The 26,813-nt window shown below is 41.3% G+C and overlaps 1 protein-coding gene across 2 annotated transcripts in view; it reads right to left on the bottom strand.

Moving 5' to 3' along the window:
- The window catches only part of ITGA1 (integrin subunit alpha 1), a 186,422-nt gene that overhangs the window by 46,174 nt on the left and 113,435 nt on the right, over positions 1–26,813 (bottom strand). For both annotated transcript variants that reach the window (XR_009188370.2, XM_058308837.1), the window contains exons 9-12: positions 22,678–22,843; positions 19,470–19,543; positions 18,584–18,728; positions 8,137–8,279 (exon numbers count right to left, since the gene is read on the bottom strand). Coding sequence is in view for 1 of the 2 variants with exons in the window: in XM_058308837.1 (XP_058164820.1) it covers positions 8,137–8,279; positions 18,584–18,728; positions 19,470–19,543; positions 22,678–22,843 (528 nt within the window). In the remaining variant the exon portion in view is untranslated. The remainder of the gene's footprint in view (positions 1–8,136; positions 8,280–18,583; positions 18,729–19,469; positions 19,544–22,677; positions 22,844–26,813) is intronic.

Here is a 26,813-nt window from a genome sequence, read left to right as displayed (position 1 = left end):
TTTAATATTTGATACTCTTGATAATTCTCTTATTGAAATTTCCTGTCTTGGCCTCCATGATTTTATTTTTATTGTACTGATTCTGTTCCTGTACCATGAACTGCCTTCTATCTTTTCTGACTCCTTTTTCTCCTCCCATCTCCTAAATTTTGGTCTCCCCTAAGGCTCAGATCTGCATTTTTCTATTCTATCATCCTAGATGACTCATCATTCCTAAACTTTTCCACTACCCCAAACTGCACATTTCATTCTGTCCTTTTCAAAGCGCCAGGTATACATTTCAAACCAACTGCTAGTTATTGAATGTTATTTTCTCATAGGCTTTTGAGGGTTTTAAACATTTTTGTTTTTGTTTTTAAGTTTAATTCATTACAACATTTCTAAAATGCTATAAGATATGGTGATATTGGGTTTCATTTCCAATGAAGAGCCATCGAGAGATGAGGGGAAGCTAAAGCTTTAGATGGCTCATGAGCTGCCCACGGCCATGATCCCCACAACTTCCAACTGTCTTATGCCTGGCAACTTTTTTTCATTTACCTTACCTACCTGATACCTGCAACCATTAAAATTTATATATGCTGTTACAGGAACATGTCTACAGCCAAATTCTTTTAAAAACCTATAGTGCCCTGTTGGAGGACTTAACTAAACTTGGAATTTGCAAATCAGGATTTAAAATGCAGTTATCCAGAAAAGACTTGTGGAAAGTCTTATTGTCTGATGGCTTGGACCCCTGCTTCCTGCATGCTAAAACAATAAATCTTTTGAGAAAGCTATATGAACAAAATCGCTGTCAGCCTAGAATAAAAGGAACATAGAAGGGAGAGATAGAAGGGGAAATGACTTCAAGAGGAAAACCACGGAAGCTGAGATCTGAAATTAAGACATTACCTTGGGCCAAGAGAGGAACCTCGCCCATGTGTACAGAGAGGGTGGGTGAGTTATGCCCTGGCAGTTGAAGAGGGTGCATGTTCCCGACAGATGTTCAGGGAAAGTTTTGTTGCCCCAGGGTAGAAGGAGGGTGGGGCACATTCCTCAAGGATTAGGGAGGTTGAGGTAGATGCCCCATAGGTCTGAGAGGGGTGGGCCTGTCTCCCATGAATTAGGGACAGCCAGGTTGCCAACTCGTTGCTCTGAGAATGTCGAACCTGTATGCCAGAGTTTAGGGAGGATGTTGCCTATACCTCTCTGTACTAGGAGGGTTAAGACTCTAACCCGAAGATTGGGTAAAGTGTGGCAATCACCCCAATGCTCTTGTAGGGTGAGGTCTGGATATTGGTCACCACTCAGATGCTTGATGAGGCTGGAACCAAGAAAATGGCCATTAGACAAGCCAGTGGGTCCCCATGTGGCCCCAGGGAGAAGAAACCATTGTTTTAAGGATAGCTCTCACATTTTGAAACTAAATGGAATATGCCCTGCAGGTTTACTGAACCTATTACTCATGTTTCCTCCCAATTTCTCCTTATTATAATGAGAATGTTTTTCCTTTGTCTGTCCATTTGTGTATTGGAAGCAGATAAATTGTTTTATGAGTTTCAGAGGTCTACAGCTAGATGGGAGTTTGCCTCAAGAAAAACTGTATTTCTTTAAACTGATTATAATATGATACTGTAATTAGCATTGTACTGATTTAAGATTTTTTTTGATATTATAATGTCTTTTTGGAATTCAGAGGGTAGAATGTAGTAGTTTGATATTGTTTATGAATTCTAAAAGTAGAATTGGATTATGTTTGTAAACTGTTTTGTTCTTCTGAGCATATTAGATTATATTGGATTCAGAGGTTTCACATTTACTGGATTAAATAATGATTGATGGAAAGCAGACTTGGCTCAATGAAGCATCCGCCTATCACATGGGAGGTCCGCAGTTCAGGGCCAGGACCTCCTTGACGCGTGTGGAGCTGGTCCACATGCAGTGCTGAGACATGCAAGGAGTGCTGTGCCATAGGGGAGCCCCACGCACAAGGAGTGTGTCCCATAAGGAGAGCTGCCCAGCGCGAAAGAAAGTACAGCCAGCCCAGGAGTAGCACAGCACACACGGAGAGCTGATGCAGCAAGATGACACAACAAAAAGAGACACAGATTCCCCGGATGCTGGCAAGAAAAGAAGTGAACACAGAAGAACACACAGGGAGTGGCACAGAGAGCAGACAAGTTGCGGGGGTGGGGCGGGAAGGGGAGAGTGGGGGGAAGGGAGAGAAAAGAAATGATTGAGGCTTTGATGGGCCACGTCAGTAGGATGTTGAGTCCCTATCCCCTTGGTGGGGAGTGGGGACTCACAGAGAAACTGCACCACAGAGAAGGGCGCTTGGAGTTTTGATCCTGGAGTCTGGAAAGTAAACACATAGAGAAGCAGCTACATGATGAAAGAGAGAAGGCTCATTTGGCACAGAGAGGCCCCAGGAAAAGAGACAAACCCTTTGCTTATAGGCTACAGCTGGCCTTGCAGAGCACACAGAGGAACTGAGCCTGGAAAGAAACAAGCCTTGGGAAGAGAGGAACCCAGGAAGCATGAACCCTTGCAGATGTTGGCAGCCATTTTGCTCCAACATGAGGAAACAGACTTTGGTGAGGGAAGTAACTTATGCTTTATGGCCTGGTAACTGTGGGCTTCTACCCCAAATAAATACCCTTTATAAAAGCCAATAGATTTCTGGTATTTTGCATTAACATCCCTTTGGCTAATACAGGTGTGAATATATAACACAGAATATAGGACTGAATGACTTGCAAGGAAGTGACCTAGTATCTAAATCAACCCCTTCGGCTGACTAATACAGGTCTTTCATTATTTTTTCAAATTTCTTAGATATTCCTTTTAAAAGTTTTATAAGTAAAGATGTGATTACTTACATGACAACAAAGCAGCCAGTTGGCTAGAATACCAACGAACTAGATTTATTTATGTTATAATATAAAGGTTATAAATTGCCCTTTGATCAATTTCTTGTTAAAATGTAGATGAACAGTAGAGAATAGCTGAATTGCTCTTATAAGCAGATTGAAAATGGTCCCAGAGAAAAAGAGGAGTGTTTTCAACAGTCAACTGTCGTATGTTTTAAGTATCTTCTAGCTCAAAGAATTTCCAGTCCCTTTACTTTCTTTATCAACCCAATGTCATTTATACTCATCCCCATTTCGTTATTAAACTGACTATGAAAAGATTACAGAATGCATGTAATTCTCTCTGGATACTTTATAAATAAATTTTAAAATGTGGGCTTTAAAATAACAAACACACAAAAAATCCCCTAAACTGCTTGAGTTGCAGATGATCTAATAATGGTGCCACCACCATTTTCTCAGATTCCCAGGCCTGAAACTTAAATCATATATGACTCCTCTCCTCAAACTTTCATAAAGAATCTATCACCAATATTAAAAAAAAAATTTATTTTGAAATAATTTCAAACTTACAGGATAATTGAAAAAATAATATAAACCCCATATAAAGAGCTCCAGTGTACCCCTCTCATCTCAGATACCCAGATCCAACAACTTCAACATATGCCTCATTTGTCATATCATTCTATCATTTATTGCTATCTCTCTCTCTATTTTCTGAACATTTGAGAGCAGGTTGCACATATCATAACACTTGAACTTATTTCCATGTGTATTTCCTACAAACAAGGATATTCACTTCTGTAATCACATTAAGTGTAGTTATCAAGTTCAAGAAATTTAACTTTGATATAAAGTTTACTTTCTAGCCCATTCAGTATCATGTATTACATTTAATAGCCATAATCTCTTTAGTTTTTTTCTTGTTATTTTTTTAATTGTGGAAGAATATAAATTTTACCATCACATCCCATTACACTGTTTTAATAGCCTCCCCATTATTCATTAATCTAACTTTCCCTTCACCTAAACAAGCCCTACACTCATTTTGCATTAACTCCTCATTGCCCCTGCCCCCCCTCCCCACTGGTAACCTATACTCTACCTTCTATCTCTATGAATTTGTATATTCTTTGATATTTTCTTTGTGGTTACCATGGGGCCTAAATTTAACATCCTAAATGTATAATAAAACTGTTTGCTTTGATACTGACTTAACTTCAAAAGTATATACACACTATGTTCTTATAGTCTTCTGCCCTTCCATCTTTATGTAGTTTTTGTTACAAATTATGTTTAGACATTATAAGTCTCAAACCACTGATCTGTCATTAGATTTGATTCATTTGCCTTTTAGACTCTGTAGGAAGTAAAAAGTGGAGTTACAACCCAGAAATACATAGTATTGGTATTCATATTTACCTATGTCATTATCTTTACAAGAAATCTTTATTTCTTCATATTACTTTAGTCAGTTTCTATTGTCCTTTTCTTTCCACTGGGAATTCCATTTCTTGTAAGTCAGGGTCTAGTGGTGACATACTTTCTCAGCTTTTTAAAATCTATGAATGTCTTAATCCCTCTCTTATTTCTGAAATACAATTTGCCAGATTTAGTATTCTTGGTTGGCAATTTTTTGCTTTCAGCACTTTAAATGTGTCATCCCACTGCCTTCTTGCCTCCATGATTTTTGACGAGAAATCAGCAATTAATCTTATTGAAGCTCCCTTGTATGTGACACTGTTTTTCTCTTGCAGCTTTCAGAATCTTCTCATTATCTTTGGAATTCTACAATTTGATTATAACATGGTACAGTGTGCGTCTATTTGGGCTTTTCCTCTTTGGAGTTCATTGAGCATTTTAGATGTGTATATTCATGTCTTTTGTTAAATCTGGGAATTTTTTAGCCACTGTTATTTTGAATATTCTCTCTGCTCCTTTCTTTCTTCTCCTTCTAGGATTCCCACAATGCATCTATACTAGCATGCTTGGTGGTGGTCTACAGGTTCCTCAGGTTCTGTCACTTTTCTTTATTTTTTCTTCTTTCTGTTTCTCAGACTAGATGATTTCAGTTTACTTATCTTCAAGTTCACTGATCCTTTCTTTTGCCAGCTCTAATCTGCTGTTGAAGCCCTCTAGGGAATTTTTAAGATCTGTTTCTGTAATCTTCAGCTCTGTTTGGTTTCTTTTCATAATTTCCATCTTTCTATTGATATTCACTTTGTGTTCATCTATCATTTTCCTGATTTTCTTTAGTTCTTCATCTATGTTTTCTTTTAGTTCTTTGAGTATATTAAGGATTATTATTTTTTTAAGTCTGTCTTGATTGTCCCTTGTTTGCTCTTCCTCATTGATGGTTTCTAATGCTTTAATCCTCTCCTTTGTCTGGGCCATTCCTTACTGTTTCTTTGTATGTTTTGTTACCTTTTGTTGAAACCTGAACATTCCAATATTTAAATGTGCTATTGCTAAAATTTTGAATTTGATGGGTCTATTCCTTAAGCATGTATCCAGTTAGTGTGACATGTGACAGAGCTTTCTTTGAATGCCAGGAGCTAATCCAAAAAAAAAAAAAAGAAAGGAAAATATAAAACAACACTTTTCCCAGTCTTTGTAGTTTGACCGGAGCAGTGCTCTCTTTTAGAGTTTATCCATACAATGGTTTAAGAAAATAGCTAAAGGTCAAACCATAAGGGCCTAGCTGGTCCTTTATGCACATGCTCTTTTTGTCTTGGGCATGTACATTTGGTCCTAGGAATTCCACCATTTACATGGACATGAATGCCCCTCTTCCCTAGAAAATAGTTTCCTTATGGTCCCAGGTACTACACTGTATGTCCTACAGCCAGCAATCCCCTTCCCCAGGAAGCCAGTTAGCTGCTTTCCCATTGGGTTCTGTAGGAGAGCTCTGTCAGCTGCCTTCTACATGCAAGGCAAGATCTGGGAGACCAAATCCCTCAGACCATCACCAGACAGATTCAGCCAGGCATATATGCTTCCAGGATGTGCATGTGGGTTACTCTGCTCCTTTGGGAACTGAGACCAGGTATTCACACTGGGGACAATCATGCCAAGCTGGTAAGGGGTTGGAGAGGTACCAACCAGATTGACACAAGATCTTAAGGATTTTAAGTAGCTTTTTTTTTTAAAATTCATTATTCTGGAACTTTGAGAAAGATGTTTCTGTCAATTCTTGCTGGCTATTCAAAGCTTCTTTAGGGGATGGAGCCCTGAAGTTTCTCACTGCCATTTTGATTGGGTCCCTCTGTCATCACCTTTGACTTCCTGTCGTGTAGACAACTGAGTGATAATGGACTTAAGATGTAATCCAAAATGCCTTGTTTTACTCCTGTCAATCTCTCCTTATTTATGTCTTACATTTCTTCCTTCCTTCCCACTTATTGTTGCTATCTCATTTTATCACACTTCATCCTTGAGCTATAACAATAGCCTTGCTTTTATTATTAATATATTTTCTGATTATAAATGTGGGCAAAGGGTTAATAAAATCCCCTTTACCTGTTTTATGAGAATCTGATATTCATTTGATTTGCTCTAGCTCCGTTCCCTGGAAATATGACAAGGGGAGGATTTCAATTGTACTGCTAAGAAAAATTGATCATGGTAAAAATAATCTCTGGTTAGTATATTGTACTTAGACTTGGTGAAATTATTAATGAACTATGAATATCCAGTGAAAATGCCATATTTGGGCCTTTTAAGAGTGCAGTAACTCTTGCAATCAACATAGCCTTTAAAGGGATCATGGAAGCTTTGTTTATGCTATTGTTATGAAAGTTACTGGTTTCTGCGAGGTATGAGGCAGTAAAGCTAGGGTAGCTCTTGCACCTGCCTGATGGGAGTCTTGCATCCTTGCATTTGAGCTGCACTGTGGAGCTGGCTGCTGCAAGTACTCCTGCAGGAGAGGAAAGAATGCCTGATGCTGCCTTGCCTTCTGAGTAGTCTGGTGTGGGTGGGTTGGAGGAGTCACAAATGCAGCCTCTGATAGTCCAGTGAGTTGGAATCTTTTTTAGTGAGGTCTAAGAAAAACTGCCTTGTGAGCATTACAGAATAAAGTTAATAATTCCTCATTGGTAAACACTTGGAAAACACAGAAAACTATGACAAAGAGATAAAAATTATCCAGATAATCACAATTCAACAGTATAAACAAAGATACTTTGATATCTTTCCTTCAGTTTAAAAAATATGAATGTATACCTGTATTTGCTTATTGCATGTATAATTTTCTAAATTACTTTTATTTATTTATTTATTTTTTAAAGACTTATTTTTTATTTATTTCTCCCCCCACCCCACCCCAGTTGTCTGTTCTCTGTGTCCATTTGCTGCATGTTCTTCTTTTGTCTGCTTCTGTTGTTGTCAGTGGCATGGGAATCTCAGTCTCTTTTTGTTGCGCCATCTTGCTGCATCAGCTCTCCGTGTGTGCGGTGCCATTCCTGAGCAGGCTGAACTTTCTTTTCACGCTGGGCAGCTCTCCTTACGGGGTGCACTCCTTGCGCGTGGGGCTCCCCTACATGGGGGCACCCCTGCGAGGTACGACACTCCTTGCTTGCATCAGTGCTGCTCATGGGCCAACTCCACATGGGTCAAGGAGGCCTGGGGTTTGAACCGTGGACCTCCCATGTCATAGACGGATGCCCTATCCACTGGGCCAAGTCTGCTTCCCCTAAATTACTTTTAAAATTCAGTATTATCTAATGAGAATCTCCTAATTTAAATTTTGCCAACAATTTCCCATTACTCCCAGAATAAAATCCAAATTCTCTTGTTCGCCATTCCAAGACCTCACACAACTAGAGTTCATGTTATCTTTCTAACATTCTCTTTCACCGTTTGTTTTATCTATCAACATTCTGTCTTTCTTTCCAGACTCAGCTCATATTTTATCTCATATTAAGACTTTCCACACTAATCCCAGGTTAAAAAACTTTCCATCTTTTGAATTTATTGTCTGTGCCTCTGGCATGTCTATGCTTCTTAATGTTGAGATCTCCATTCTTGTACACATTTTGTACATCTGTATCTACATCTGTTATCAGAACATCTTATCTCTATTGTGATCCAATTGAAATATGTTGTGGGCCAAAGATGCAGTTACTTTATATTCCCTCTGGGGAGCCTAAATCAGAGCTCTGCTTGCAGTATATACTGGTTTTTTAAAAAATACTAAAACAATAGATAATTTATAAAGGCAGAGTATAAATTAATGACTATTTTTTTTTTTAACAGATTACTTTAAAATAAAAGTTTTCAAGCTTACCTGTTCTCCATTAAGTGTCTGGAGAATCTTGATGTCTCCATCTTCCATCCTGTAGATGATGACCTGTCCTGTGTGTTTGTACCGTGGCTGTCCAGCAATGTAGAGCACATGTCCAGAAACAGTGGCAGAGTTTACCATGTAACCTAATAAAAGAGGGGTTCCACATGCACTGTTTAGCCCTGGAAAGTCTGTACATCTCCGATTAAGTTTCATTTTGATGATCTGAAGAATCATATTTATATTTTAAATAACTTCTCTATTTTTTGAAAAGGATATTTTTAATGCATGTAAACACTTGCTGTAGTATAAGCTTTCAGGGTGCTCTCTGATTATCTAACACAACTTTTGTACTGAAAGTTATTTTTCCCCTGACCTCATTTTTTCATAGTTTAAAGACACAAATGATAAAACAATTATTAGAGAAAACAAACACACAGAAAAAGACCTCACAATTTCAATTTACCACTTTACCATAAATTGACTGCATTTCATTTTGGATGCATGTGTCCATGCTATAGAAATCAACAATTGTGTATTATTAGAATCATAGCAAATGTAAGCCTTTCTGTATTGCTACCTAGCTTTTTTAGTTGTAATTTTAAATGAGTGCAGATTATTTCTCTGAATTAAAGCATTAAGGCATTACTTTTATACTACATGACCATTCTTACATGTATGCATTTAGGTGATTTTAGATTTTTGGTATTTTATAGAAGCTGGCAAAGACATCTTTGAGTATTTATTTTTTCCTTTTTTAGGCTTGTATTTTTTGGAGATAAAGTTCAAGGAATATATCATTTTATCGGCTTTTTAATAGCAAATTGCTTCTAGAATATTTGTACTAATTTATTCTATGAACAGCCATATAAGAGAGGATTAGCTCCATAAAACTCTCCCAAACCTTGAGTATTATTACTATTACTTAAATTTGTATATTTCCCTTAGTGAATAAATTTTTCTCAATGCTCATTTCTTCATCTTCCTTTAATCAAGGGTTCTTTATTATACATAATAGAGCATAAAATATTCTTTTTCAAACTGAAATGTGTTATAATTTCAGTAATTCTAACCACAATATTGCTTAAAAATAAAAATTTTAGGGTCATATTTACACATAAATGGAAAGAATAATGTGCAAAATAAAGGCTGTTGTTTTATTTCATGCTGCATGCTGCTCTACTAACAAATATAGAGAAGGGAGTGGGATAACAGTGTTGATTATATTTTATAATTTTCAGAGCTATACATACAAATTGATAAAACATCTTTTAAAAAATAAGTTGAAAATTATATTTCAGGTTTGGAGGTGCATGATTATTCAGTTAATTAGGCATTGACGAAAACTGAAATTATTACCTGAAATTAACACAAGGGAGACTAAATACCAATGTTTAATATCAATAAAATATTCTATGAACAATTACTCTATGAGTAAGGAAAGAAAAGGAGAGCCAAGAAAAGTCTAATTTGAATAAAAATAAATTATAAACATGTAAACTTAATATTCCCTCCTGAATAATAAAACACAAAATTGAAAAGATGGCAAAATTGGCAGCCCTCTGCACAGATTTATAAAAAATAAATCCTGTCAGCTACCTCATTAGTGTCTTAGAAAAAGTGCTAATATTGTTTGGTGTGATAATGGGAAACAGAAATATGAAATGTACAAATCTATATTGATTTCATGTGTTTGCTTCATAGTTTTACTTTTCCTCTTGAATCTGTCCAGCATATTTAGAGATTGGAGAATTAGGGGAGGAGGAGGCAGAGAACAAAGTCTAGAATGTGTTCTCCCCATCAAAACCACTTGCTAAGTTGGCGTAAGGCAGTCTAGTGGGTTATAAGAAGTTACTACAAGTGGTTCAATGGCTTCAGTTCCATCTTCTTTCTGATCATTACTGATAATTATTGTTTTTTTTTTTCTTTTAGCAGAGCAGCATCCACTTTTTACTTTGCTACCTCCATAAGATTTTCAATAGTCTAACAACTTGCAATCCACACAGATTTTGGACTAAAACATGCCATCTCTTCTTAATTTGTAAACCCCACAAGGAAACATTTTGCAAAGCCTCATCTCAGAATAATTATTTGGAAAAATACACAACAATCTCCTCACCCCCCTTCTGGGTGCTTTTCAATTTTCAAAGAAATCTTACATATATTAGACTTTACATTGGCAAAATGCCTTTTATGCTAACATGTGACTGAGCTGATTAAATGATTTTTGAAATAGACAAAACATCATCTTGACACATCATAGACAATATATCCCAAAATTTCCTTTTCTAGGCAGAGTCCTATGCTCCAAACAACTATGATCAGGATACTAAGGATTTGTGTGTGTGTGTATGGCTGCAGTGGTATCATTAACCCTTGCCTTTGTAAGTCTGCTTTAAACAACCTTTAATCCCAGCTTTGGGGGAAAATAGAGTTATTAAGAATTTATTTTTTTTTAAGGAATTTAATGACATACATAACTCAGACTACCCAAACTACTGCAGTGTCACTAATTAAAATGTGAGAACTTCCTAGGAGTAGTGGAGATCAGTGGGCTCCACACAAAGTCTCTTATTTTATAAATACTCAATATTTATTGTTAGTAGCATTTTGTGTCAGCTAATCCTAGTATAATTTATATATGTAATACTTGCATTACTTTTCTATGGTGTCGCTGAGCGTGGGGGGTCTCGATCTCGCTCAGGTCCAAGAGTGAAGGGGGGCTTGCTCCTGCTGAACCGCTGGCGGGGGGGTGCTCCAAGTGGGAGCACCGGTTCTCCAGGCGTGGGGGACGCGCGGTTGAGAAAGAACCACGGAGACCGCTTGAGCGCAAGAACAGGTCTGCTTTATTGCGGAAGTACACTTAGTTATATAGGGCTGGGTAGAGGGAGGAGTGCGGTGGAGGGAGGGCTGGCTATGGGGCGGCTGCGGATAGGATCTGGAAAGACGCAAGCAAAGCCCCTCCCCTGTGCTAGGAGGGGAGCTGGATCTTGCCAACGATTTGTGGCAGGGTCTTTCCAATGGACAAGGGGAACTTGCGAGGGCTGCCATATGGGTCCCCAGTGTTTATGGGTGGGGGAGAGTCCATGGTCATCGAAGGTTAGGAGATTGTGATGAATGAGGCAGGCAGTCACGACTCAGCTGGGGCCTTGTGGGGAGAGGAAGCCCTTTCCTTTTGAATGAGTAGCTTGAGCTGTTGGTGAGTGCGCTCGACGATTCCTTGTCCCTGTGGATTGTATGGAATGCCAAAATGATGCGTGATGTGATACATTTGCACGAAGCTGGCGAAGGCGGCACTGCGATATGCTGGTCCGTTGTTGGTCTTGAGATCCCATGGAATTCCCATGAACAAAATAGCTTGGCAAAGCGCTTTGACGCAGTGTTTAGCACTTTCTCCCGCAAGAGGGACTGCATAGCACAGATGCGAAAAGGTGTCAATTGCTACATGAAGATATTTGAGGCGGCCAAATACACTGACATGAGTGACATCTAATTGCCATCTTGAGTTTGGGCGGAGGCCGCAGGGGTTAACACCCTGAGGCTGCAAAGGCCCAAGTGGCAACAATGGCGCGCAAGTTTGGCACGCACGCACAAGGTGCTTGCAAGTTTCAATGGGCAGGTCTGGGAAGAGCTTCCGGATGGACCGCGCAGAGAAGTGGAATTGGGAATGCAGGAGCTTGGCTTGATTAACAAAGTCTCCAAGCCGCGGCCCGTCGGCAGGGCTTTCATGAAGGAGAACCGGGTTTACCTGGCGGCTTGACACAGAAGCATCAGCGAGGTCATTCCCTTGAGCCAGCGGTCCTGGTAGGCCAGAGTGGCTTCTGATATGAGCAATGAACCAGGGCTGCTGCCTCGCTTCAAGCAGTCGCTGTACGAAGGCGAGTGCTCGATCAATGTTTGAGTCACCCGGTAAGAAAGTGGCAATCGGGAGGCCGCGGCACACTTGAAGAGCGTATAGGCTGTCAGTGAAGATGTTGAGAGACCGGTCTGGGTGAAGATTAAGGACTGCAGCGACGGCTAGAAGCTCACCTACTTGGACAGAGAAGTCATTTGTGAACAGCAGTTGCTGTGGCTCAGGATTTCCAGGAGTGTATATAATGGCTGCAAATGCTGTTTTTGAGGCATCTGTGAAGGCAGTGATGGCTGAAGGGATCGGGTTCCGCGCAGGCAATGGATGGAACGGGTTGGAAAACGCCAGTTGAGACATTCCCTGCAGCAATCGGTGATGAGGATAGTGGTTGTCAAAGGAGCCACGAAAGAGCCCTATTAGGCTTTGCATTTGGGCATTGTTCATGATGAGGGAGGTAACTTCTTTGGCGTTTAAAGGCCAGACAACGGTGTGTGGAGGGATACCATACGTCTGTATGGAGAGAAGTACTAAGTCAGTGGCCAACGCGATCCAGGCCCTTATGAAAGGGCAGATTTTTGGGAGCTTGCTTTTTGACGTATGAAGAAAGAGGAGGGGGCCATCTTGCCACAAGAGACCCGTGGGAGTGACCGGCGTTGGCAGAACTAGAGCCAAAATTGGAAGGTCAGGGGAGAATCGCTCTAGGCGACATTGCTGTAGAGCGGCGCTGACCTGTTGGACGGCTTCTCGGGCAGCGGGGGTGATGGTGATGCTGCGAGTGACTGCAGTTGGTGGGCTATCTTTGGTCTGCAGGAGCTCGAAGAGGGGCTGCATTTGCGCTGTTGTGATGGGGAGCACTGAGCGAAGCCAATTAATTTGCCCGCAAAGTCGTTGAAGCTCAGTGAGCGTCATCTTGTGAGAGACGTGAATTTTTGGGCTTGCGGGTTGGATGGACTGGTGAAAATGAAAGCCCAAGAATTGAAAAGGAGGTTGGAGGTTTATTTTATCTGACTGTATGGTAAATCTGAGGCTTGAGAGGTTTGTTATCACTGCAGAGAGCAGGTCATTGAGGAGTATGCTAGAACATGCTGCTAAGAGGAGGTCATCCATGTAGTGGAGGATGTATGTATGCTCTGGCTGGAACTTAGAGCATAGCGGTTCAATGGCATGGTTGACATAAAGTTGGCACATGGTTGGGCTATTCCGCATGCCTTGCGGTAGCACTCGCCATTGGAACCGTAGCGCTGCTCCCTGGTTGTTGGTACGGGGGACCGTGAACGCGAATCGTGGACGGTCCCGTGGGTGAAGAGGAATAGAGAAAAAGCAGTCTTTGATGTCAATGGTTGCTGCATGAAAATGCTGGGGGACTGCAGTGGGGTGCGGGCATCCTGGCTGGGGTGACCCCATTGGCTTGATATGCTTGTTGATTTCGCGGAGATCGTGGAGAAGGCGGTATTTACCAGTGCTCTTTTTGCTGATGACAAAGACTGGTGAATTGTAGGGACTAGTGGATGACTCTATATGCCCTGCTTGTAGCTGCTCTTGGACGAGGGCGGAGAGAGCTTGTAATTTGTGAGCTGGTAAGGGCCACTGCTCGACCCAGATGGGCTCCTCTGTGTCCCACTCCAGAGGAATAGGGTCAGGTTTTGAGATGAGAGCAGTGGCCCCTAGTAGGGGGGGGGCAGCGCAGCTGAGAAGGCCTCTGTGGTAATTCGAGCCTTTAACTGGCTGAGGACATCTCTCCCCCACAAGATGGTTTGGACAGACGAAAGGACAAGTGGGCGAATTTGGCCTTCGTGGCCTTCTCGGTCGCTCCAATGCAGAGGCTGGGACGTTTTCCAGGAGGTAGCGGCTCCCGTGGCGCCGATGACTTGAGGGCCGGTCTCTAGGGGCCAGTGGTTGAACGCCGCGACCTCGAAGGGAACACAGGAGACTTCAGCGCCAGAATCCAGGAGCCCATCGAGCCATTGCCCATCGATTTTAAGCTCTAAGGAGGGTTTCTGGCGGCGCGTGATGGGCATCGTCCACATTGTGGCTTGGGAACTTTCCTGGGGGCCTCTTGGGGGAAGGGCTGAGTCCTGCCCCGCTGGGAGTTTAAAGGCTGCTGGAAACTTTGTGCAGAACGGCAGTCGCGGGCCCAGTGATATCCTTTCCCACAACGCGGACATGGCGTAGGAGGGCCCCTTGGTCGCCGCGATGGCGGGTCGGAGCGAGGCGCTGGGCCTGGTTGAGGGCACTCGCGGACAAAATGGCCGGGCTGGCCACATCGGAAGCAGACGGAAGTGGAGGTGGATGAAACAGCCATGGCAGTCGCAAAGGCAGCAGTGAGCGTTTTGACTTGCGGGTCGACGTCGCGGCAAGCAAGGACCCACTCATGCAGAGCTTTATCACGTATGGGGAGGACTACGGCTCGGAATGGCGCAAGGCATCCGTCTATGATGAGTTCTTTTGCCAGCGCAAACTGGGCATCCTCGCTAGAAATTTTTCGCTGACAAGCTTCCAGGACGTGGGCGACAAATGCTGGGAAAGTTTCATTAGTGTCTTGAAGCAGTTGCGCGAGCTTGGTGGGCTGCTTGGTGGAGACTAGAGAGAAAGACCGCTGGACGAGGACTTTTACCCGGTGCCAAAACCCTGGGTCAATTTGCAGGTAAGAACGAGGGTCTGCGTAGTTGTTGGTCCCCGTGTATGCATCGGAGGGATCGAGAACGCCAGCTTGGGCATTCTCCACGATTTGCCGGTCAACAGCCGCTTGGTAATGGGCGCGCCATTCAATAAATTGACCCGGTGTCAGGATGGCACGGGCTAGTGCAATCCAGTCATATGGGAGAACAAGTTGGGTCCCCAACTCCTCAAGTAGTTGCTGTGCATAAGGGCTGCCGATTCCGTCTTCCTTTACCGCTTTGCGGAGGGTTCTGACCTCTTCCGCTGTAAAGGGTAGCCAAGTTTGGGGCCGCTGCGGCGTGGGCTGCGGATTTAGCGGATACAGCTGGGGGGTTTGAGAAGACGCGGCACTGGGGACTGATGGAGCAGCTAAGGCAGGCGAAGGGCTGTTGCCGTACGGCGGCGGCAAGGGACAAGCGGAACACGGGCGAGAAAATGGCAGCCCAGCGGCTTCCGGGCGACAAGAAAATGGTGGCGGGACCCTTCCGGGCGCCGGCCAAGATGGCGGAGCGGCTACATTCGGCAGCGGACAAAATGGCGCGAGGGGCGCTTCCGGTTTAGTGGAAGATGGCGACCATGCAGTTTCCGGGCCCGAACTGGATGCTGACTGGGCAGGAAGAGGCGGGTAGAGGCGGGAGGAAGGCACAGGCGAAGAAGAAGCTGGATGCGCGCCATCTTGGGCAGGAGCGGGGGAAGAAGGCGGAAGTTCGCCATCTTGGGGAGCGGCAGGAGTGGTTTCTGTCTGCCGAGGGGAGCTCGGGCGGGGAGGTTCACACTCGAGAGCGGCAGCAAGTTGGTTAGACAGAGAGTCAGTGTCGGCGGCCTCATCGGGATCACAGTCTAGAGGCCGTTTGGGAGAAGCCTCATAAACGGCTTCGGTTGGCGCACCAAGGAGACAAGCGCGAATGGCAACGAGAACGGGTAAGAGGCCTGTTGGGAAGGTGCGTTTCTCGTGCTCCATGGCGGAGGTGACTCGATCTATGAGTCGTGAGTATGTGTCCGGGCTCCAGAGTTGGCAGGTGGCGAGCCACGGATTAAAAGGGAGTAAGAGATCCCAGTACTTTTGGAGTTGCCGCAAGGAGACGCGGACTCCATTGGCATCGAGCAGGGCAGCGAGGGCCCTGACTTGCGGCGCCTGACGCAATGACAAAGAGGCGCCCATGACGGGATAGGGACGGGACGACGGCGAGGGGTCCCTATCTGGAGAGGAGGACCATCACAGCAGCAGCAGCAGCAGAGAGGGGCCGGGGGAGGAGCAGGCCCCACGTTGGGCGCCAATTGTCGCTGAGCGTGGGGGTCTCGATCTCGCTCAGGCCCAAGAGTGAAGGGGGGCTTGCTCCTGCCGAACCACTGGCGGGGGGTGCTCCAAGTGGGAGCACCGGTTCTCCAGGCGTGGGGGACGCGCGGTTGAGAAAGAACCACGGAGACCGCTTGAGTGCAAGAACAGGTCTGCTTTATTGCGGAAGTACACTTAGTTATATAGGGCTGGGTAGAGGGAGGAGTGCGGTGGAGGGAGGGCTGGCTACGGGGCAGCTGCGGATAGGATCTGGAAAGACGCAAGCAAAGCCCCTCCCCTGTGCTAGGAGGGGAGCTGGATCTTGCCAACGATTTGTGGCAGGGTCTTTCCAATGGACAAGGGGAACTTGCGAGGGCTGCCATATGGGTCCCCAGTGTTTATGGGTGGGGGAGAGTCCATGGTCATCGAAGGTTAGGAGATTGTGATGAATGAGGCAGGCAGTCATGACGTCAGCTGGGGCCTTGTGGGGAGACTATGGCTGTAACAAATGACCACAAACTTGGTGGCTTAAAACATCACATATTTATTAGCTTAGAGTTCTGAAGATTAAAAGTCTGACATGGTCCTCACTGGGCTAAAATCAATGTGTCTGCAGGGCTGCGTTCCTTCTGGAGGCTCTGGAGGAGAATCCATTCCTTGCTGGTATACGCACTATCAAATAACTTTCCTAAAGTGCTCTACTAATTTATATGGCAAAAATTATGTATTAGGACAAATGATCTACAATGCTTCTACTGCAGATAAGAAGAATCCTGAGGTTAAACCGGTTCTTGATTCCAAGATATTTTACACAAAGTAATCTCATAGAATTGTAGAGTAGAATAATGTTTTGAAGTTACCTAGTTCGACCTTCTATTCTCTTTTTTAGGTATTGTGTGCTAAGCACATATTTCAAAAGAGATTGCTTATTTAAGTATCTCTCTGTCCTCAGGAAAAAAAAAGCTCCATCAATGCAGTAATTGATCTGCCTTATTCATCATGTTATCCTCAATTTGTAACTCAATGCAGGTACTTGATATTTGAGGAAACCTTTCTGGATCAACTCAGAATCAGGCATTTTGGTATAGTGAAATGTACACTGGAATAAGAAACAACAGACCTTTATTCTAGTTTCATATATGCCATAGGAAGCTGTGACATAATTGTTCTCCTCCACAGTTCCTAAATTGGGAAAATTAGATGGTTGACTATATGCCCTCTAAGATTTCTTTTAATACTAAAACCCTATATGAATTTTAATATGAAAACCTGTATTCTATATCACAGTTCTTCATATGTTTAAAAGACATGAAATGCATACTTTGTTTTCTAACATGCTTTTCAATTTTTTTTTTTTTTTTCAATTTTGGGGGCAGAGGAGATTGTAACAAAGAAATGCTTCCAGATCTGTGTACTCTAGATTATCTTTTGCTGGCACCAGTTATTTGTCATTGTCATATTCTGTAATGTGTGATGGTTAGAACAATGGAATACTCTAGTTGTTATCTGATCAAGACAATACAATAGTGCTTTTATGAGAAATAAACTAAACTTTTACTAATGCAGTTCAATGTGCCTTGAGGCATTTTAGCAGTCAAATCACACCTTCTGGTTGCCATTATATTTTTAGTTACTTAAAATCCCAGGCCTTTCATTCTTCTTGATTCCTGTTGCCTCTACAGCTTTAATGTGAGCCTTTGAATTAAGAGTTACATGGAGGTGGCAGGAAAGACCTTTGGAATCTTACACTTTCCTTGAAAGATAGAAAGAAACAGGGATAAAATGCATATAGGACAGAATGAACCCAGAGAGGGATGCTAATAAGGTGCTGAAATGTAAATGCTACCAGGCCAAGGTATTTGCCTGTTTTATCATCACTGCATCCTCAGTACCAAGTGCAATGCCTGGGAAAAAAGAGACACCCCCAAAATATCGTAGAGTGAATGAAGAACTGGGAAACCATACTCCCGGCTGTTAACTGAGGTGTTAACTGATGGGAGAGACCCAGGCATTCCCTACACAGTTCCAAGCCTGGAATCTGTCCAGTCTTAGGGAATATTAGGGACATATCTTCTCTTTCCAGGCAAGTCCTTAGGAAACAAAGTAATGTTACATACCTGGGTTCAATATTAGTCTGACTGTGCACAGAGTGACTAAAGTAGAAGCTGCATGACAAAAACAACTTAAATTTTTCTTTTCCAACATTAGGATCCATAGAAACAAAATGGTAGAGGACATTTGAGAGAATATGGGAGTCTGGTCTTCAGAATATAGGCACAGTCAAGGCTTCTTTTTCTAGCCTCAATTACTGTCCACGGGGTCCAAATCTCTTCTTAGTCATTACCAAACAGAGGGAGACCTCAGAAAGTGCATGTATCAGCCTAATTACCCCTTGCACAAGATAACCCCTTTGACAAAACAACGATCTCCATGTTCTGGCATTAAAGGCTGCTCAGAGATCTGAAAACTTTCATGGGCCTTGCAAAATATCTAACTCTTGGAAGTAATCTCTCTGCCAGTATTCTTTCACATGTTTGTAAGCATATACAGATATAAGCACATAAGGCTAAAGATTAAAAAAAAAAACAACAACCAAAAACCAGAAACAAAACCCAAAAACCAAAACAAAACCAACAGACTTTTTTTCAATCACATCCAAGCCTTACCTAAATAAGAAGCAAGAGGTTCATTCTTTTTGGTGGACTTAACGTTAAATGTGGTGTTTTGGGGGATTACAATTTGATTAGCCTTCTGCATGATGACTGTCCCATTCCAATCATAGGCTCCTACTGCTCCAAGCATGACCCAGTCCTTACAGTTAAATAGAGAAAACAAGAGTATTTAATAAACATAGTAAGAGCAAATATTTATATAGTGTTAACAATAAGATAGCTATTGTTCAAAGTGCTTTATATATATTTATTATTCCATATCATCCTCACAATAACCCTATAGACTAGGTGCCATTATCATTGTTACCTCTTTACAGAAAAAGAAACTGAGGTACAGTCAATAACTAGCCCTAGATTATACAGCTAACAGTACAATTACAAAATGAAATGTCAATACCCTTTGTAGGGAACATGATGTATTTTCTTCCATCAACTAGAACTGATCTATTTTTAATCTTGCCTTTTGATTTTACACAGGGTACCAGGAATCCTAGATTCTATCAATCAAGAAAATGGATTCTAGCATGGTCCTTGAATACCTTGACACTGAGAAAAAGGTACAATCCATATTTTCAGCAAATATTTTAAGTTAGGTGATTCATTTAGCCAGATGTATAATATATTTAGTGTAGGGCTCAAACCATCTGATTCACAATTATGAGTACAATAGTACAATATAGTGAGCTGGGTGGGATGGCATGCCTTCCTAATAATAAGCCTGTGAAACGCCACTTTCTATGTGGGTTAGAAAACATTACCATGGTCTGAATAACTGCTCAAGTTACAAAGTGCAAGTTGCACTTTAATGCTGATGCTGCTGGTTTTGGGGGGGAGAAAATCTAGCAAAAAGATTTCACTTGCTACCAGGTAGTTAATGTACCTGTGAATAATGAGCACTGAAGCCAGTCTGAGACATTTCCATTTCAAATGAAGATGCTGACTGGTCAGCTGTAGCTATAAAAGAGGAAAATAGTCATCATAAACAATAAGCAACACCTTTTGGCACTTGCTGACTTGCAGGAGACAGACACTTAGAAACGTAGACACTGTACTCTTTATCCACCAGAACGTCTAACATCTTTAGGGCACTTTGAGCCACACATTCATTTTTCAATCCAAAATTCCCAGGTACGGTTGCTTGGAGGGGAGAGATTAGGAGCAGGGCTCCTGGAACTGCCATGCCCAGTCTCGGAGTCTTGCTTTCTACCTTCTCCACCCTTGCTTGGAGATTTGAGAAATCTCCATCTATGCTGCTGTTCTTATACTGTAGAAGGCTTACAGAGCCTCTGGGGCTTGGAAAACGTGTGATTCAAGTTGGAAGTCCTGTAGTTAGAAATCTCCATCTTACCTGATGCCCTGGGAACTCTGCCAAGACCTTAAACTAAACTTACCTGGTATATTATAGGGCTGCAAAAATTTCACCCACAAATTTAAAGAGGTGGCTTGCCGCCCCTGGCCCCAACCATATTTCAGGCCAGAATGCCTCTCAGCATCATTGTCTGATGAGGAGTTTAGGGACTATGTGATGGTATTTGCTGTAATTACCAGCTGTGCGTTCAGGAGGGGACTTTTTGACAGGGTTCTGGACCACATCATTCAGTCACATATGTATTTTTTGAAGATCCTGTACCCTTTTTGAAGCTTTTTACTGAAATGCAGAGATAATCCAAGGTATTCTATGAAAGTATGGTACACTCAAATAATTCTCAAAACATTCACAAAACCAACATGACACATTCCTGAGAGGACTGAGAAAATGTTAATCATTTGCTCCCAGCAGCGAGTTACTCATTTATTTGGCTTTGCAGATAAGTGAAAAAGGGTGCATAATTTTAAGAAAGTCAGTTTGCCCCTTTATCAAGTCATGGGAATAATCAAATTTGTGAAATTAGCCTTATTTACTAGTTATTTACTGGTGTAAGTTTGTTAAAGAACATATCAATAATTGCCTTTTTATAGGACTAGATTAAATGGTGCAATCAAAAATTCAAATGTATCATTTTAAATCATGTGTATGAATTGGCCTTTAATTTAAATGGCTGAGGTACACTTTTAATATTCATTTAAGTGTTTAAGTTCACAACACTTTAAAGTGTTTTCTTATTTATCAGATAAGTAATAAGAATGCAACAGCAGCAGGATCCCAGAATGTAAACAAAAGCTACCTCCTCTTCCCAGAAAGCTGTGGATTTCCCTGTAGTTGTTCCACCTCCAGCTATAATGGAAAAGGGACCTGCCTGACATTCTGCTCACTTAACTGACATCACAGCCATAGCTCACTGGATGTCCATGAACTTCTTGTTGTCACCTCCTCCTTAGACTGACTGTCAAGACAAATGCTCTAACCACTGTGTAGGCTCTGGTTAAGAGCAGTTTTACTGCCAATGATGGGAAAGGGAGACTTAGACCATTTGTCTGGCCAGCCACTGGCATGTTGTCCTCAATAGATGGCCCTGTTCTTGGTAAGCAGTACTTCCATAGCTGCTGCTATTCACCATCTAAAAATACGTGTTAACAGGAAACGGAGATTTCCCAAGTAACAAGAAAATGCACTTTTCTGATCTGATTATGAAAAAATAAGAAATATACTAGTCAAAACATTGCTTTTGGTTAGCCCTGAAATTGACAACAAAGATATGGAGGACTTTTTTTTTTTTTAACCAGTGGAGTTCCTGATAAAATAATTTCCTTTTTAAATATATAGACTTGCAGTGTTTGGGTACCACAGTGTGTTACCTTTAACTCATAGTGTGGTTAGACTTGAAACAATCTGAAAGTACCACTACTACCACACACATACACACACAGCTGATCAACTGACTCAGGGTTCATTTCTTTCAGTCTTCTGTTATACATACTTGATCACTTAAGATGAGATTTAGAAATGAGACTGTATTGTATATAACTGTCTGTATTAGTTAGCCAAAAGGGTGCTGACACAAAATACCAGAAATTGGTTGGTTTTTATAGAGTGTTTATTTGGGGTAGGAGCTTGCAGATACCAGTCCATAAAGCATGAATTACTTCCCTCACCAAAGTCTATTTTCATGTGTTAGAGTAAGACAGCTGCCGGCATCTGTGAGAGTTCAGGCTTCCTGGGTTCCTCCCTTCCTGGGACTTGCTTCTCTTTCCTCTGTGAGCTTACTTCCTGGGGCTCCAGCTTAAGGCTTCAGCATCAAACTCCAACATCAAAACTCTAAGATAAAAAAAATCCTCAACTCTGTCCTTTGCCATGCCTTTTATCTGAGAGCCCCTACCCACCAAGGGATGGGTACTCAACACCCTACCTGCACAAGAGGTATATTGACACTGATTTGAATGGATCATGAAGCTGTAAATCTCTGGTTGTTTCTCTTCTTGGGCTGAGAAAAGGGGCATGTTCTATAAGATTCCTGGTCATCAAAGGGTGTGAAGAAAGACTTTGCCTGGCATAACAATTCCAAAGACTTTGTGTCAGGAAAGGTCTTGCTCCAAAGTCATTTGCTGCTTGACATCTTACCCAAGGAAAGGAAGGACCAGATGCCTCACAAGAAACTCAAGAAGAGTTGCCATTGAAAAATCAAAGAAAGATCTACAAAGAAGCAACATAATTTAGAAAAATAAAGTAACCTGATGTTTCACTGCCATGGGACTTGGGGCAAAGTTCCTTGAAGACCTTTCAGGTTGCCAAGGAGCAAAATGTGGAGAAAATAAATGAAGAAAGAAGTTATTTCATGAGCACACTCTCATAGCAGCCAACAAACAAAATCAAACTTGAGCCCTTGAGGGAATGTCTGCATTTGCTAAATCTGTGTCACAGAAAGGGAATAAAACATGTGGGAACATTTTTGTGCTTGCATGTCTACAGTGACCGCTGTCTGCATTGGCATGCCGGCACTACCATGCCCTGACAGAGAACTTCCAGCAAGCACAGTGCTATGTGAATTAGCCATCTGAATAACAGATTTATATAAAATGGCATTGTTCCATGCTGGCTTTTGTTCAGAGTAAAAATACATTAGCAATGTACTAGGAATAAATACCCAAAACCCATTACATTGAGTTTGAATTGTAGAAAGAACACACAGGATGAAAAGAAACAATCATACCTTCCAGGGCAAATATTCTTTCTCCCAGAGCTTCAACAATAGTGACTAGAGCCAATTCATCAGAGACATTGAAGAAATGCTTTTCAGTGGGTTCACTTGCAATTGATTTTATTTCCTCCACAAATTTCTCAGTGCTTAAATTTCCACGGTTATAGCTGCCAAGAATCTAAGACACAATAAGATGGCAAGAATATATTTTAAATTCTGTGTTAAATAAGGATCTCAGGCATTTTGCTAGTAAACAAGAATGTGAGTGTATAGTAGTTTAGCATAATGCAATTTTTATGTACTCCCACAATCTTGGAAGAACATTTTCCACAATACATAGTTTTCCTAATATTAACTGTTGCATAAACTCTGCAATTGGAGTAGGAAAGTAAAAATGGTAATCCAGTATGTGTGAAAAAATTACTTCTCTTACATTCCCGTGTTCCTGTTTATTATCAGCTGCATCTTTAAAAACTGACAGCTGAAAAGTAATAGTATAATTTCTGAAGCTCTTTGGTATTGTTCCAGCCAGTGACATTAACATTTGCTGGCAAAAGCAATTAGCAAGTGAGTTGCTTAGTCCTGAATGGGCAGTTCTTCCTGAAACCTTCCTAAGGGGTGGTCCAACACATATATTTTTAAAAGTAGATACTGGACTAAACAGTAATCTAAATGGACAATCTAGAGAATAAACAACTGGGACATTCTTGTTTGACGTCAAACACTGAATATAGGGACATTCTTTTTTACAGAGAAGAGAGGCAGGAATTATCTGTTATGGTTAACCATAATTATTTAGATGTCCAGGCAGGCTCTCTCAATGATTTAGTTTATGTTTTCACGTAAGGTTTACTGAGATATAATTTATATGCCGAAAATTCACTTGTTTTAGATAAACTGTCCTGTAACTTTGGATAAACTTATACTGGTCTATTTTCTGTTCCTTTAACTTTGCTTTTAGCAGAATATCATATTTTTAAAAACAATACGGTATGTAGTGTTTTATGCCTGGCTTCTTTCACTTAAGCATATGGTTTTGAAAGTCATCCATGTGGCTTAATGTATCAGTAGTTCATTCCTTTTTATTGCTGGGTAGGACTCCATTGTACAGATGCATCACAATTTATTTAGTAAGGACATTTGGTGATTTTTTGTTTAAGCTGCTATAAATAATCATGTATAAGCCTTTGAGTGGACACCTGTTTTCTTTTTCCTTGAGTAAATGCCAAAGAGTGGAAGTACTGGACGTTATGGTGTTTAATTTTATAAGAAACTGCCAAACTGTTTTGGCAGTACCATTTTGCCATTTTAATGTTCCCAACAAAAATGTATGAGAGATTCAGCTGCTCTGCATCCTTGCCAGCACTTAGTTTTGTCATGTTTGTTTGTTTGTATCACTTCTAGCAATTAAAATAGGTATGTAGTGGTATCTCATTTAAATTGTACTTCCCTAATGATGAATGATGGTGATGAACACACACACCCTTTTTTGAGTACATTGGCCATCAGTATTTCTTCTTTGGTGTGGTGTCTGTTCAAATCTTTGCCCACGTTAAAAAATTGGATTGTTTTCCTTTGCTTGAATTGTGAAAGTTCTGTATATATTCTGGATTCATGTATTGTATGTATTTTACAAATATTTTCTCTCAGTCAGTGACTTGTCTTTTCTTTTTCTTAACAGTATAATTTGAAGACTAGAAATTTTACATTTTGAGGGTGTCCAATTATATCATCATCATCAACTTTAATGTAACAATAAGAAAAAGAGCTGCACGTGACATTTTTGTCAAGAAAGAACAAACTTTCTTTGAATGCAACAATACTAGTAAATCAAGTGATGATGATGGAAATCTGTGCTTTTTCTATCTGAAAATTTTGGGATTTTATATAAATATTTCTAAATATTTTGTTTTAATATAAAATGGCCAAGTTAAAATAAATGAAAGAAATTTAAAAATAATATACAGATATGCTCTATTTCTATTTTTTAAAACTCTGATAAAATAGTCATAATATAAAATTTACCACTTTAACAATTTTAAATTGTACAATTCAGTGGCAATAAGTACATTCACAATGTTGGTCCACCATCACCATCTAGTTCCATATCTATTTTTATAAATCACATATTTATATGGATAGTAAGAAAAAATATTGGAATAATTTATACCATAATTTATTATTTTTTATTACTGTTTATTGGGCAATTAGGTCTTTCTCCTCCTCCCTTTTTTTTTTCTGCTTAACTGCATTCAAAATATTTTTCCAATGAAAACACCACTTTGTGATATAAACAAAAGTTTAGTCTTTACCTCTTTCCAAGTATTACTTAAATATTATTGCTTTAGTTTTTCACACATTTTTTTTTAAAGATTTATTTTTATTTATCTGTCCCCGTCCCCGTGCCCCTCTGCCAGTTGCCTGCTCTCTGTGTCCATTCGCTGTGTGTTCTTCTGTGTCCACTTGTATTCTTGTCAGAGGCACTGGGAAAGTGCGTCTCTCTTTTGTTGTGTCATCTTGCTGCATCAGCTCTCCCTGTGTGTGCGGCACCACCCTGGGCAGGCTGCACTTTCTTTCGCACTAGGCAGCTCTCCTTATGGGCACACTCCTTGTACGTGGGGCTCCCCTACGCGGGGGACACCCCTGCACAGCAGGGAACTCCTTGCGCGCATCAGCACTGCGCATGGGCCAGCTCCACACGGGTCAAGGAGGCCCAGGGTTTGAACCCTGGACCTCCCATGTGGTAGGTGGATGCTCTATCAGGTGAGCCAAATCCATTGCTCTCACACATCTTTTAATGATAGATTTGAAATACTAATTTAAAACTTACATTTTTACTAAGAAGGGTAGTATTTTGGTTATAGAAATCTAGCCAAGAACTAAAATTACCATTTAAAGTGTTACTGTTTATGATCTAAGACAGACTTGTTTATCTGCATCATAAAGTGGATAGTGGTGGTTAGATCAATGACTGAATTATTATAATGTACACTAAATGTTAATGTGAGAAAAATGACTCCTATGCCATCTATTCAGGCACACTGCAAACTGACCAAGAGTTCTCACATTTTTCTTAATAGAGAAATGACTTGTGGTGGGTTTGGTTTTTGATCTTCTCCCATTGCTTGAATAACATCTGCCCCCTCTTTCCTCAGGTATGTCAGGTGGAATCCTCCAGGAAGCTCTACCCTCTGAACGCCAGAGGACTTCAAGCTCACTCTGCCCCTCTTTGCTCTAAGACCCTAGTAAGCCACTTGAATGTCCCACATCTTACTAATAGTTTCTTCGCCTCTACAATGCAGTAGTGAGGAATAATGCACGAATGTCTGTAGAGAACTTTGAGCTGCTTTCATGAAGTGTGCCCTAATGGAAAATGAGCTGCTCTAAGGTCATGGGCACCTGGGATAGCTCTTTGATGTTGGGACTTGTCCTCCACTAGGCTGCCTGCACTTTAGGTAGGAAGGTCTGTACACACAGTTTATGAAACCACCGGAACACAAAGATACTATTCCCAGCCACTGTGCTGAGAAGCAAATACCAAACATTAGATGCTGTTTACATTTGAACAAAGACCACAGTCACTTTTTTCCGTTTCACTAAGTGAAGGAGGAAGAGAATTATTGGAAAAGATAGTAGAGAACTGGCCAGATAGGGAAGGCAGACCCAATGGCCTCTTGCTCTTATTACATGTCACAAGTCCTCTCTCTTCTTTAAAAACACTTACTAAGATGGTCCTCTTACAGATGAATAGCCATATCTGGCATGTGCATGCCAGGGTAAGGATGGCAAAGGCAGGCAAGCAAGGCTCAAACTCCAGGTGGACACTTATACCTGTGGTATGGCTGCAGAAGCACAGGGCTTCCACAGAAGCACCCACTCCACATGGCACTCTTTTCTGAACATACTGTTGGGCTCCTGTTCATGTCAGCAGTTTTGCTTCATATTGATTTCTTTTAGATTAATATAAATTTTGCATCTCTGTCAAGTCCTCTGGGTTCCCATTGATTTACCTAATTGATTCTATAGATTATATGACATTCTGGCTGAAAAATCAGCATCTTTCCTCCCTGGCTCCAATTTAACATATTCTAGATACATTATCAGATTGACACATTCATTTTTATTTCATTGATAGATTATGCAGTTGA

Source organism: Dasypus novemcinctus, chromosome 2 (assembly GCF_030445035.2).
Source record: "Dasypus novemcinctus isolate mDasNov1 chromosome 2, mDasNov1.1.hap2, whole genome shotgun sequence".
Taxonomy (NCBI): domain Eukaryota; kingdom Metazoa; phylum Chordata; class Mammalia; order Cingulata; family Dasypodidae; genus Dasypus; species Dasypus novemcinctus.
The sequence above is the reverse complement of the archived record's forward strand: the minus strand, read 5'-3'. Positions and strand labels throughout refer to the sequence as shown.